This window comes from Pseudophryne corroboree, chromosome 9 (assembly GCF_028390025.1).
Source record: "Pseudophryne corroboree isolate aPseCor3 chromosome 9, aPseCor3.hap2, whole genome shotgun sequence".
Lineage (NCBI taxonomy): Eukaryota > Metazoa > Chordata > Amphibia > Anura > Myobatrachidae > Pseudophryne > Pseudophryne corroboree.
In genome coordinates this window covers 93,594,967-93,606,999 of record NC_086452.1, presented here as the reverse complement: position 1 = coordinate 93,606,999, position 12,033 = coordinate 93,594,967, and the positions used below count along the sequence as shown (strand labels likewise).

At 50.3% G+C, this 12,033-nt stretch overlaps 2 protein-coding genes across 4 annotated transcripts in view; one reads left to right on the top strand and one right to left on the bottom strand.

Moving 5' to 3' along the window:
* The window catches only part of DIO1 (iodothyronine deiodinase 1), a 78,490-nt gene that overhangs the window by 45,897 nt on the left and 20,560 nt on the right, over positions 1-12,033 (bottom strand). Inside the window, exons 1-3 of one of the 3 annotated variants that reach the window (XM_063939626.1) lie at positions 11,439-11,504; positions 10,590-10,818; positions 192-335 (exon numbers count right to left, since the gene is read on the bottom strand). In XM_063939626.1, the coding sequence (XP_063795696.1) occupies positions 192-335; positions 10,590-10,815 (370 nt within the window). In that variant the 5' untranslated portion in view covers positions 10,816-10,818; positions 11,439-11,504. Of the gene's footprint in view, positions 1-191; positions 336-10,589; positions 10,954-11,438; positions 11,505-12,033 lie in introns of those variants that run through there. The other 2 variants (XM_063939625.1, XM_063939624.1) reach the window with 2 other exon arrangements.
* Positions 263-12,033, top strand: part of YIPF1 (Yip1 domain family member 1) — a 64,010-nt gene continuing 52,239 nt past the window's right edge. The window contains exon 1 of the mRNA XM_063939619.1: positions 263-350. The gene's annotated coding sequence lies outside the window, so the exon portion shown is untranslated. The remainder of the gene's footprint in view (positions 351-12,033) is intronic.

Sequence of the window (12,033 nt, the reverse complement as noted above, 5' to 3'; positions counted from 1 at the left end):
TGTCTACAGGTATTCGGGGTCCTAGGATGACACTTGTGACAGCGAGGCCATGTTACAGTAAGATAGTGTGCTGCTGTTATATCAAGTCTGACAGAAAGGACACACATATATATTGCCCACCATTTTGTTTGACATTCCAGAGAAATTGTTCATAAAATGAAACCCCAACCTGGGATCTGATAATTTCATACCTTCTGCATGCGCCTCCTCAATGTAGATAATCAAGAAATCTGCCACAGAGCTGAAGTCCTGGACAAGCTTATTAAACTCATTAAGCCTGAAGAGGAAAGGAGGTCATGTGCAGCTTCCAAACGTGAGGACCAAGGGACGCTGACCTGAGACAAACACAGGTAGATTGCTTACTGCATAAGAGTCAAATATAGTTTAAGGAAATAATTATGTTTCAATATACAATAATATTTCAATATAGTAATTTATGCCTCAACTTCTTAAAACAAGCTCTGCTCTTTAAGCCATCAGAGTAGCACTTTCAGGCAATAATTTTTACATTATATTAGCTAGATGCAGGAGCATATCAAGAACTTTGTGGGCACCATCGCAACATTTTGATGGGGCCCCTGTCCCAGTGCTTCTGGAAAGGGGTTCAGTATGCAAGCCGTCACAATACCATTGCTGGGCATCCCAATATTTGAAATCCTGACAGATGCAAGGTAAGTATGTTACCCCAACCCCTACCCTAATCTCCCTTCCCGCAGCCACTCCCTAACCACCCAAATAGTGCCTAACCTTATCCTTCCCCTGATGGTGCCTAAACCTAACCCCCCCCCTTCCCCGCAGCCTAACCCCAACCCCCGTCAAGGGTGGACTGTCCCACAGGGATCATGGGAAAACCCCCGGTGGGCCCCACTGCCTAGGACCCACTCCTTCCTCAAGGGATCAGGTTCCAGACTATGCTCTTGAATTATCTCCTATATATTAGCCCTGTGTGCCTAGCCCTCTTAACTCTGGGTGGAGTCACAGACCTGGGCGGCCTTAGCAGCTCCTGCCCTGTCCCAGCACACCAGTCAGCAGTACCATCCCCAGCCACAAGTGCACGGACGCCCCACAGTGCCAGGTAAGCATGGTCCCCTCCCTTGGCACCTACAACCCACTGACACCCAGACCACACACCCCAAAAATCCCCCTCCACCAGCTCCCACATGCAGCCACTGACGGCCCAGACCCCCCCCACCCCGACGTCCGCATAACGGACCAGCACACACTGGCCAGCCTAACCCCACTGCACCGATTCCCCCCCCCCCCCCCCCTCCACATCCATCCATGGCAGGGACACGCACCACGGCCGCTCAGCCAGCCGCACCCCACACCACCCCTCCCGTCATCTGCACAAAACCAACTAACGCACCCACCTTCCCCACCACGGCGGGACAGACTGCCGCAGGCCACACCGCCGCAAACACCCCCCCCCCCCCCACCATCTATTGCCTTGCAGGCGCGCTGTGGACACACAGTGTCACGGCAACAGCCCGTCCACACCACGGCCGCACAGACCGCTCCCGGCCTCCCCACTACCCCAGCACAAACGAGAGCCCTGTCGCCCGCACACAGACAGGTGCGGGTGACGGTGATGTGGAACTGCACAGGGTCCCGGCGTTATGGAGAAGGGGGCTGCCGGTACAGTGTCGTGTCGGCCGGGGTCGGGTGTCTCTTACACCCGACCCCGGCCGACACTGTACCGGCAGCCCCCTCTCCATAACGCCGGGACTCTGTGCTGTTCCACATCACCGTCACCCGCACCTGTCTGTGTGCGGGCGACAGGGCTCTCGCCACGCCTGCCCCCAGCGGCACATTAACAAAACACGCTCCCCTCCCAGCACCATCCACCATCCACCCCCACCCAGCCAACAACTCATCAGGCACATCAATAATATATGTGGGATAAGAGGCAGCAGCAGCGCCCCCACACACACATTTCCCCACCTTGGGATGAGTGGCCTGTGAGCGGCGTTGTGTGCAAAAGGGAAGGCATGCTCAATAGGGAGATGGCTGTTGGGGGGGGGGGGATTGGGGGGAGAGGAGGATGGCTGATATTGTGGGGGAAGGGGGGGAGGGAGATGTCTGATATTGTGGGGGGGATGTCTGATATTGGGGGGGGAGGGGATGGCCGATATTGTTGGGGGGGGGGCATCTATTACTGTGTGCCTGATTAGTTGTTGGCTGGGTGGGGGTGCGGGTGGATGGTGCTGGGAGGGGAATGTTTTTTTTAATGTGCTGCTGGGGGCACGAGTGTCAACAGCGCTGTCACCGGCACACAGACAGGTGACGGTGCTGTGGAACTGCACTGGTTCCCGCCGTTGTGGTGCCGGGGGCTGCCGGGACAGTGTCGGCTGGGGTAGGGTGTAAGAGACAGTTTGTGCCGGGGTAGTGGGAGGCCGGGAGCGGTCTGTGCGGCCGTGGTGTGGACGGGCTGTTGCCGTGACTGTGTCTCCACGGTGCACCTGCAAGGCAACAGATGGTGTGGGGGGGGTTCGCGGCGGTGTGGGCTGCGGCAGTCTGTCCCGCCGTGGTGGGGAAGGTGGGTGTGCTAGGTGGTGGTGGGTTTGTGCCGATGACTGGAGGAGTGATGTGGGGTGCGGCTGGCTGGCCGGACGTGGTGCGTGTCCCTGCCACGGGTGGATGTGGGAGGTGTTGCTGGGCTTGTGGGCCGGATGGGTTCCGTGCTATGGGGTTAGGGTGCCCAGCGTCTGCTGGTCAGTTATGCAGGCGTCGGGGTGGGGGGTGTCTGGCCCCTCAGTGGCTGCATGTGGGAGTTGGTGGGGGGGGGGGGGGGGGGGTTGAGCTTCCCCCCCCCCCCCACACAAAAAAATACCTCTAACTTCACCTAATGCCCACATCTTCCATGCACACACCCCTACCCCCAAAAAAATACAACCCCACCACCCTCCACCCATCCATCACATATCAACACACTGAACCCATGCACACCTCCGGCTCCATCCCCCTACCACACACAACCACAACTCCATCACACACTGCACGTCCTGTCACCAATACATATAGAGGCAGCCACCCACCCCCACGCTATTCCGCAAGCACCATACATCCCTACCCAACACTTTTTATTAACCCACACACACAACCACGTACCCCTCTAAAATAATACTCCAACACTCACATTTCCTTCCACACTCTCCACAATCATGCACAACACCACACTACCGCTATTACACACCCACCTCCCTCTCTATACAGCCCATGGATTCTGTCAACCTATCACCACAGCAATTAGCCCACAAGATTACGGGGGCATAGCCCCTTACGACGGTGTGAAGAGCGCCCGTAGGGCGCGATGAATCACCTAGTACATTATACATATGTTACATTATAATGCACAGAACTGTGGTGCATTTTCCACAGTGCATTCCTATCATTAATCTGGTACATTATCATGCAAGCACTAGCAGTATTTACTATATATATATATATATATATATATATATATATAATTATCTAGGGTCCTAGACTATGTACTAACTAATGGTTAGACAAGTCTCTAAGCATGGTTCCCTAGTACTGCAATCCCCCAGTGTGCCCTTCATGCCCCAGTCCGACACTGCCCCCTTAGTGCTTAAAACTAACTTCCCCGCAGCAGTACCTAACATAACTCCCCCTTCCCTCAGCCTAACCCTAACCGCATTCATTAGAGAGACACCTCTTCGCTGCAGTTGTTAATATTATGCCCCGTAGTAGTGTCCTAGTTCACAAAATTTAACAGTACACATTATACAACATAGTACCCTTAACTCACATTATGACATACAGTGCCTCCAGTTCATATTATGCCACATTATAGTGCCTCCACTTCACATTGTGCCACATTACAGTGCCCCAGTTCATATTACAGTATGTAACACTATAAATGCATTTTATACCACAATACAATTAGCAGGACCAGAGGCATAACTAGATACGTCCTCACTAGGTAAGCTCATTAGTTCTTTTGGTTTCCAATATCATCTCTATGCTGATGACACCCAAATCTATCTTTCCTCTCCAGACCTCTCCCCTGCTCTCCTCACTCGTATCTCCAACTGTCTCTCTGCTACCTCTTCCTGGATGTCCCAGCGCTTTCTTAAACTTAACATGTCTAAAACCGAACTGATCATCTTTCCTCCCTCCCGCATAACCTCACCTCCTACAATCTCATTATCTATTGATGGCACTACTATCTCCTCTAGCCCCCAAGTGCGCTGTGTTGGAGTAATCCTTGACACCTCCCTCTCCTTCAAACCACACATTCAGCACCTCTCACAAACCTGCCATTTTCATCTAAAAAATATTTCCAGGATCAGACCCTTTCTGACCCAGGATGCTACTAAGACTCTTATCCCCTCACTGGTCATCTCCAGACTGGATTACTGTAATCTCCTCCTGACTGGCATTCCTGACAAACACCTCTCTCCACTCCAATCTATCCTCAATGCTGCTGCCCGGCTCATTTTCCTCACCAAACGCAATACGTCACTTCACTGGCTCCCCTTCCCTTTCAGAATCCATTTCAAGCTTCTCACACTCTCTTACAAAGCCCTCACCCACTCCTCTCCCATCTACATCTCTGATCTTATCTCCCTTTACATTCCCACCCGTCCTCTTCGCTCTGCTAATGCACGCCGACTCTCCTGCCTACGGATCACCTCCTCCCACTCCTACCTCCAAGATTTTTCACGTACTGCACCACTTCTCTGGAATTCCCTACCTCTCCCCCTCAGACTCTCCACCTCTCTACAAAACTTCAAACGGGCTCTCAAGACCCACTTCTTCACCAAACCCAGCCAAATCTCATCCTAACCCTCTGTTCTACACTCTCCATGTACCCCATCTGTGTCACCCCTGTTTGTCTACCCCTCCCCTTTAGAATGTAAGCTCTCACGAGCAGGGCCCTCTTCCCTCATATGCTTATCCTTTCTTACTTTAATAATCTTCAACTGCATCAACTCCAGCAGTCTTCTGCCACCTGATACTTATTCCAATGTCATCTGCTGATGTAACTATGTTTATTTACCCTGTACTTGTCCTATACTGTCATCAACTGTAAGTTGCTGTTTTCCTGTTTGATTATTCATGTACTCTGTAATTTGGCGCTGCGGAACCCTTGTGGCGCCATATAAATAACGGATAATAATAATAATAATATATTGCCCAAGTGGGCTGCTAAATGCTGACTTTCTGCGCTGAGAGTGGTAGCGCCTTCTAGGTAGTCATCTGGAAAAAAAACCCACACAGTTCATTGTTAGAATAGGTAGGCCTGGATCTGTGATTACTACTGATGCATGCAAATATAGCATATATCCATTTGTCCATGCTAGGCATAATTTAAGTAAGGACATTTTTTGAGGTTACACCTTTATGATGGAAATTGCTTAGAAGCTTTGGAAAGCTATTTTTATAACAATATGTTGCTAGTATTGTAATTACTTCCCAGTGCACGGGTGTGTCTAACCATTCTGCTGCCTGCGGCTGGAAACCAGACAAGCTCCCGACACTGTAATCATACACACACAGTAACAGGCATGGTTACTATCTATACTTTCACTTCGTGGGAACTGGTCGTATTACACAATATTATCTAATTGCTATACCGTGATGCTCACTACATTTCTAGAAATATCTGCCCCACTTCCAAAGTATACGCCACATAATGTTACAAAGAAAACAGGTTTCTGGAATCACTGCTGCTGGGAGTTAGGGCTCTGACATGCAGAGAGAGAGTGTAGCAGTAGCTATATATATCTATACCAGGTGATTCATCGCGCCCTACGGGCGCTCTTCACACCGTCGTAAGGGGCTATGCCCCCGTAATCTTGTGGGCTAATTGCTGTGGTGATAGGTTGACAGAATCCATGGGCTGTATAGAGAGGGAGGTGGGTGTGTAATAGCGGTAGTGTGGTGTTGTGCATGATTGTGGAGAGTGTGGAAGGAAATGTGAGTGTTGGAGTATTATTTTAGAGGGGTACGTGGTTGTGTGTGTGGGTTAATAAAAAGTGTTGGGTAGTGATGTATGGTGCTTGCGGAATAGCGTGGGGGTGGGTGGCTGCCTCTATATGTATTGGTGACAGGACGTGCAGTGTGTGATGGAGTTGTGGTTGTGTGTGGTAGGGGGATGGAGCCGGAGGTGTGCATGGGTTCAGTGTGTTGATATGTGATGGATGGGTGGAGGGTGGTGGGGTTGTATTTTTTTGGGGGTAGGGGTGTGTGCATGGAAGATGTGGGCATTAGGTGAAGTTAGAGGTATTTTTTTGTGGGGGGGGGGGGGGGAGAAGCTCAAACCCCTCCCTCCACCAACTCCCACATGCAGCCACTGGGGGGCCAGACACCCCCCACCCCGACGCCTGCACCCTAACCCCATAGCACGGAACCCATCCGGCCCACAAGCCCAGCAACACCTCCCACATCCACCCGTGGCAGGGACACGCATTACGTCCGGCCAGCCAGCCGCACCCCACATCACTCCTCCAGTCATCGGCACAAACCCACCACCACCTAGCACACCCACCTTCCCCACCACGGCGGGACAGACTGCCGCAGCCCACACCGCCGCGAACCCCCCCACACCATCTGTTGCCTTGCAGGTGCACCGTGGAGACACAGTCACGGCAACAGCCCGTCCACACCACGGCCACACAGACCGCTCCCGGCCTCCCACTACCCCAGCACAAACTGTCTCTTACACCCTACCCCAGCCGACACTGTCCCGGCAGCCCCCGGCACCACAACGGCGGGAACCAGTGCAGTTCCACAGCACCGTCACCTGTCTGTGTGCCGGTGACAGCGCTGTTGGCACTCGTGCCCCCAGCGGCACATTAAAAAAAAAACATTCCCCTCCCAGCACCATCCACCCGCACCCCCACCCAGCCAACAACTAATCAGGCACACAGTAATAGATGCCCCCCCCCAACAATATCAGCCATCCCCTCTCCCCTCAATATCAGACATCCCCCCCACAATATCAGCCATCTCCCTCCCCCCCTTCCCCCACAATATCAGCCATCCTCCTCTCCCCCCAATCCCCCCCCCCCAACAGCCATCTCCCTATTGAGCATGCCTTCCCTTTTGCACACAACGCCGCTCACAGGCCACTCATCCCAAGGTGGGGAAATGTGTGTGTGGGGGGTGGGGGGGCGCTGCTGCTGCCTCTTATCCCACATATATTATTGATGTGCCTGATGAGTTGTTGGCTGGATGGGGGTGGATGGTGGATGGTGCTGGGAGGGGAGCGTGTTTTGTTAATGTGCCGCTGGGGGCAGGCGTGGCGAGAGCCCTGTCGCCCGCACCTGTCTGTGCGGGTGATGGTGATGTGGAACAGCACAGGGTCCCGGCGTTATGGAGAGGGGGCTGCCGGTACAGTGTCGGCCGGGGTCGGGTGTAAGAGACACCCGACCCCGGCCGACACGACACTGTACCGGCAGCCCCCTTCTCCATAACGCCGGGACCCTGTGCAGTTCCACATCATCGTCACCCGCACCTGTCTGTGTGCGGGCGACAGGGCTCTCGTTTGTGCTGGGGTAGTGGGGAGGCCGGGAGCGATCTGTGCGGCCGTGGTGTGGACGGGCTGTTGCCGTGACACTGTGTGTCCACAGCGCTCCTGCAAGGCAATAGATGGTGTGGGAGGGGGGGGTGTTTGCGGCAGTGTGGCCTGCGGCAGTCTGTCCCGCCGTGGTGGGGAAGGTGGGTGCGTTAGTTGGTTTTGTGCAGATGACGGGAGGGTGGTGTGGGGTGCGGCTGGCTGAGCGGCCGTGGTGCGTGTCCCTGCCATGGATGGATGTGGAGGGGGGGGTGGAATCGGTGCAGTGGGGTTAGGCTGGCCAGTGTGTGCTGGTCCGTTATGCGGACGTCGGGGTGGGGGGTGTCTGGGCCGTCAGTGGCTGCATGTGGGAGCTGGTGGAGGGGGATTTTTGGGGTGTGTGGTCTGGGTGTCAGTGGGTTGTAGGTGCCAAGGGAGGGGACCATGATTACCTGGCACTGTGGGGCGTCCGTGCACTTGTGGCTAGGGATGGTACTGCTAACTGGTGTGCTGGGACAGGGCAGGAGCTGCTAAGGCCGCCCAGGTCTGTGACTCCACCCAGCGTTAGAGGGCCAGGCACACAGGGCTAATATATAGGAGATCTCTCTCTCTCTCTCTCTCTGTATGTATATGTATATATATATATATATATATATATATATATATATATATATATACATACATACATACCTCACAACATTTTAGAATCCATAAGTGAGACTCCCGCCAGTGCGTGCGAAAAGGGTGTGTGGCCTATATGAAAGGGGACATGGCCTCACAGCAGTGCCGCGATTGCGAGTCATGCCCCCATTTACCGTCACTGAAAGGGACATGACCAGCGCCCCGTGGGCACACAGTGTCTATTCATCAATGCTCTGCTAAGCAGAGCAGCGAGTGTCAGGAGTCTCCCAAACGCCCCCCCCCTCCCTCCCCCCCCCCCCCCACCCCCCGCCACCACGGGACACTGCAGACCGAGGGTGGTACAGCGGGACAGTCCGAAAGAAATGGGACTGTCCCTTGAAAATTGGGACAGTTGGGAACTCTGTGTGTGTGTGTATGTGTGTGTGTATATATATATATATATATATATATATATATATATATATATATATATATATAATTTTCCAAAATAAGGGAGCACTCACCAGTCTTCAAGCAGCAAAAAAAAGAGTAATTTAATCAGACCATCAACATGCAGTTCACATCAACGTTTCGGTCATGGTTCTGACCTTTGTCAAAATACCAGTGAAGTAAAATTGTGCTACCTATATACCCCCAGTAGATCCTCCCCCCAATTAATCTCAGGAACTCCCCCAACACCCCATAATGGACAAATACAGACATAACATAAAACATCAAGTACATACTAGAAATATCCAAGGATCACAGTTGTATAAATCAGATCCACATATCCAGTGTCTCACCTATTCCTGACAGCAGCCGCCGCTGTGCAGCATGACACAGAGCTGGTAAAGCGGCGTGCATTCCACCGCCGGCCGCATTTTCGGTCTGTGGAATGCACATGCCGAGTCACATGACCGGAACCCCAGCCGGGGTGATCATGTTTACTTTTATATGCTGAGAATTGAAGCGCCTATCAGCGCTTCCCTAATACATATTTATAGCACCTCAAACCTACCCCCCCATGGTGTTTTATGGATTGATTACTTAGATCCAGTAATAAAAAGATACGATTGATTTTTAACATATACACTGTGTCTATGGAGTAATATTTTACAAGTATTTTATATGTATCTCTATATTTATTAAGTTTATATTGTATAGTTATTGATTTTGGTTGTACTCAACGAATTACTTACTGTGGTATCTAAAACTAAATTAAGATATTTTTGACAAATGTGAAAGGAATTAACCTATAGAATGCTATATGAATAGGCGCCCCCAAAGAAAACCCTCTCTCTATCTATCTATCTATATATATATATATATATATATATATATATATATATATATATATATAATTTTTTTTTTACAACGTTCGGTACATGGAACTTTGCTCCTCCCCCAGCACTCCCACTAAGCTACGTCCCCAGGCTCTCATTGGCCCATGCCTTACTGAGTTGTAAAGCAGGGGTGACCATCAGTGGATGAAACCATTGATAGTTCCCTTGCAGATGGTTTCACACTGTAGGGATTATTGTGCCTTACAACCAATGCAAGGAAAGGGCACTGATGAGCCCAATCTCTGATTTATTTCCCCCCCCCCCCCCCCCCCCTCCAAGAATGTAACAGCTTCATAATGGGGGTAAGGTGCAATCAGGGAGATTGCAGCACTATTCAGGGAGTCAGGGAGATTGCTGCTATTTCAGGGAGTCTCCTGCAGAATGCGGGAGGGTAGGCAACTATGAATGAGTAATTACTTATTCATTGGTATAGCCCAAAACCTAAATCATGCAGAAACAATTCTGCACACTTTTCAGGCAGAATGCACTTAATAAATCTCCTATACCACAGGAACGATGAAAATATCACGAGCTCATACCCAGAGATTTACATTTTTACACATATTTGTGGCTACACTGAGGGAAATGATGGGAACATGTTACTTGGTAAAAAAAATTATTTTGTAAAAAAAAAAAAAAAGTTACATTTGAAGGCAAAATAAATGTATGTTTTGCATAATCCCCTCTACCTCCCTAATTAGCAGAATCACATCTGCATATTGACATACCTGCCTTATTTTGTGATAACAATACTGTACCTTCCTATCCTATAAAATGTACATACAAAAGTTTGACTAACCAGTACGGGAGGGCAGCATCCTAGGGACTTATGGAATGATGGAGCCCCCCCTGAGGCAGCACCTCCACAAAGTCCTGCTAGCTAAGGGCAATTCATAAATATAAATAATACATATATTACCCTATACATTCCCAGAATTTATGAATGACATAAGTTACCAGAACTGTTCTAATGTTGACAAAATGAATCACCACACAGAAACACTGCTTCTAGAACTACTTCTTGCTGAAGACTTTTCATCACTTAATCCACCTGTTTATATGCCAGAAATTGTCACTTGAGCGGATAAATGTTCTTACTGTACCTCGGAAATAGTCCCAAATGTGATGTAGTTCACCGTCTAGGTCCACCACAGGTGTGTTTGGTGCAGCTTGTCCCAAGAATGCTTCATCTTCCAGACGTAGCCACATGATTTGCAAAACGGACCTCAGGAATTTGAAAGTAAAGATTGTGGGTCCCCAGTCTTCATATTTAAACTTAGGGACATGGGGTTCTGTCATCTGAAAGTGGGATTTCAGCACTCCCTCCATGGTCTGTGGAAAAAGGCACATGAGGAGTCTGCCCACAGCAACATACAGAAGAAGGGAGCAAAAGATGAAAGCCTTCTGCACATAACATGTGGTGTTTTTTATTATCTGGACACACACCTCCATTCTGATTGAACCCAACTTGGAACTGTGTGATTCAAAGCTCCTGCAAGGTTATTTTTATTAGAGGCTCCGCCTGCATCATGGGGGTAGTCCCCTGGGGGAACTATTTGCTGGCAGCAAAAGCATGTAGGTGTTTTCTTTCTACAAACACACTTTATGCTTATATGAATTATGTGACAGGTTACAAGGAAAATGCAATGTGTTAGTGTCATATTATCTACAGTGACGTGTACTTGTTCTTGTCCCATAAATGTGGTGGAGAAGCCATTTTGCGAGGGGGTTGGGCCAATATTTTGCATATAGTATCACTAGGAACTAGGGACCCCTTGATTTGAAAGGAAGGAAATCATATATTATTGTGCATACATACTGGTTATCACTGTTTATATGAATGGGTTAACACTTTCTCCCAAAAAAACACCAGAATGAATGTAAGAAAGATGGATGAGGGGGGAAGGGGGGGAGGGACACGACTTTTAGGAGACAGATGGTCACATCCTCACCTCAGTAATGTCAGTGGGAATTTCCCACTGTTATGTGGGCCACTGTCTGATCCTGCGGAACTCTCTCAGCGGTCAGCCACAGAACACTTCAAGTTCTGTGTGTGGGTTGGCGGGCCACGGGCGGGAGGACAGGACAGCACAGGACGGGCGGGCATGGGGGAGCGCGGTGTGACGTCAGCACGTCACACTGCGGCCAGGAACACAGCACAGGGCTGCCAGGAGCACAACGCAGGGCGGGCAGGAGGGAGCATGGTTTGACGTCAGCACGTCACATCGCAAGCCGGACGGTGCTGGACAGGACTGTGTCTCGGCAGCACGACCGTCCATTACCCCCTGGAATTTCATTTTTACCCCATTTGGGGTAATTTACCCCTGTTCCCTGACCACTGCCCTAGTGAATAAGCTACAGTATGCTACAAAATGGCTATTCCCACTGCTACCAGTTACATAACTATACAAGGAGTAGAGGTGAACATTTAGCTTTACAATCTTATGTCCAGACTTATCAAGCCTTGGAAAGTGATAAATTGCATGGTGATAAAGTACCAGCCAATCAGCTCCTAACTACCACGTTTCAAGCTGGGTTCATAATTGA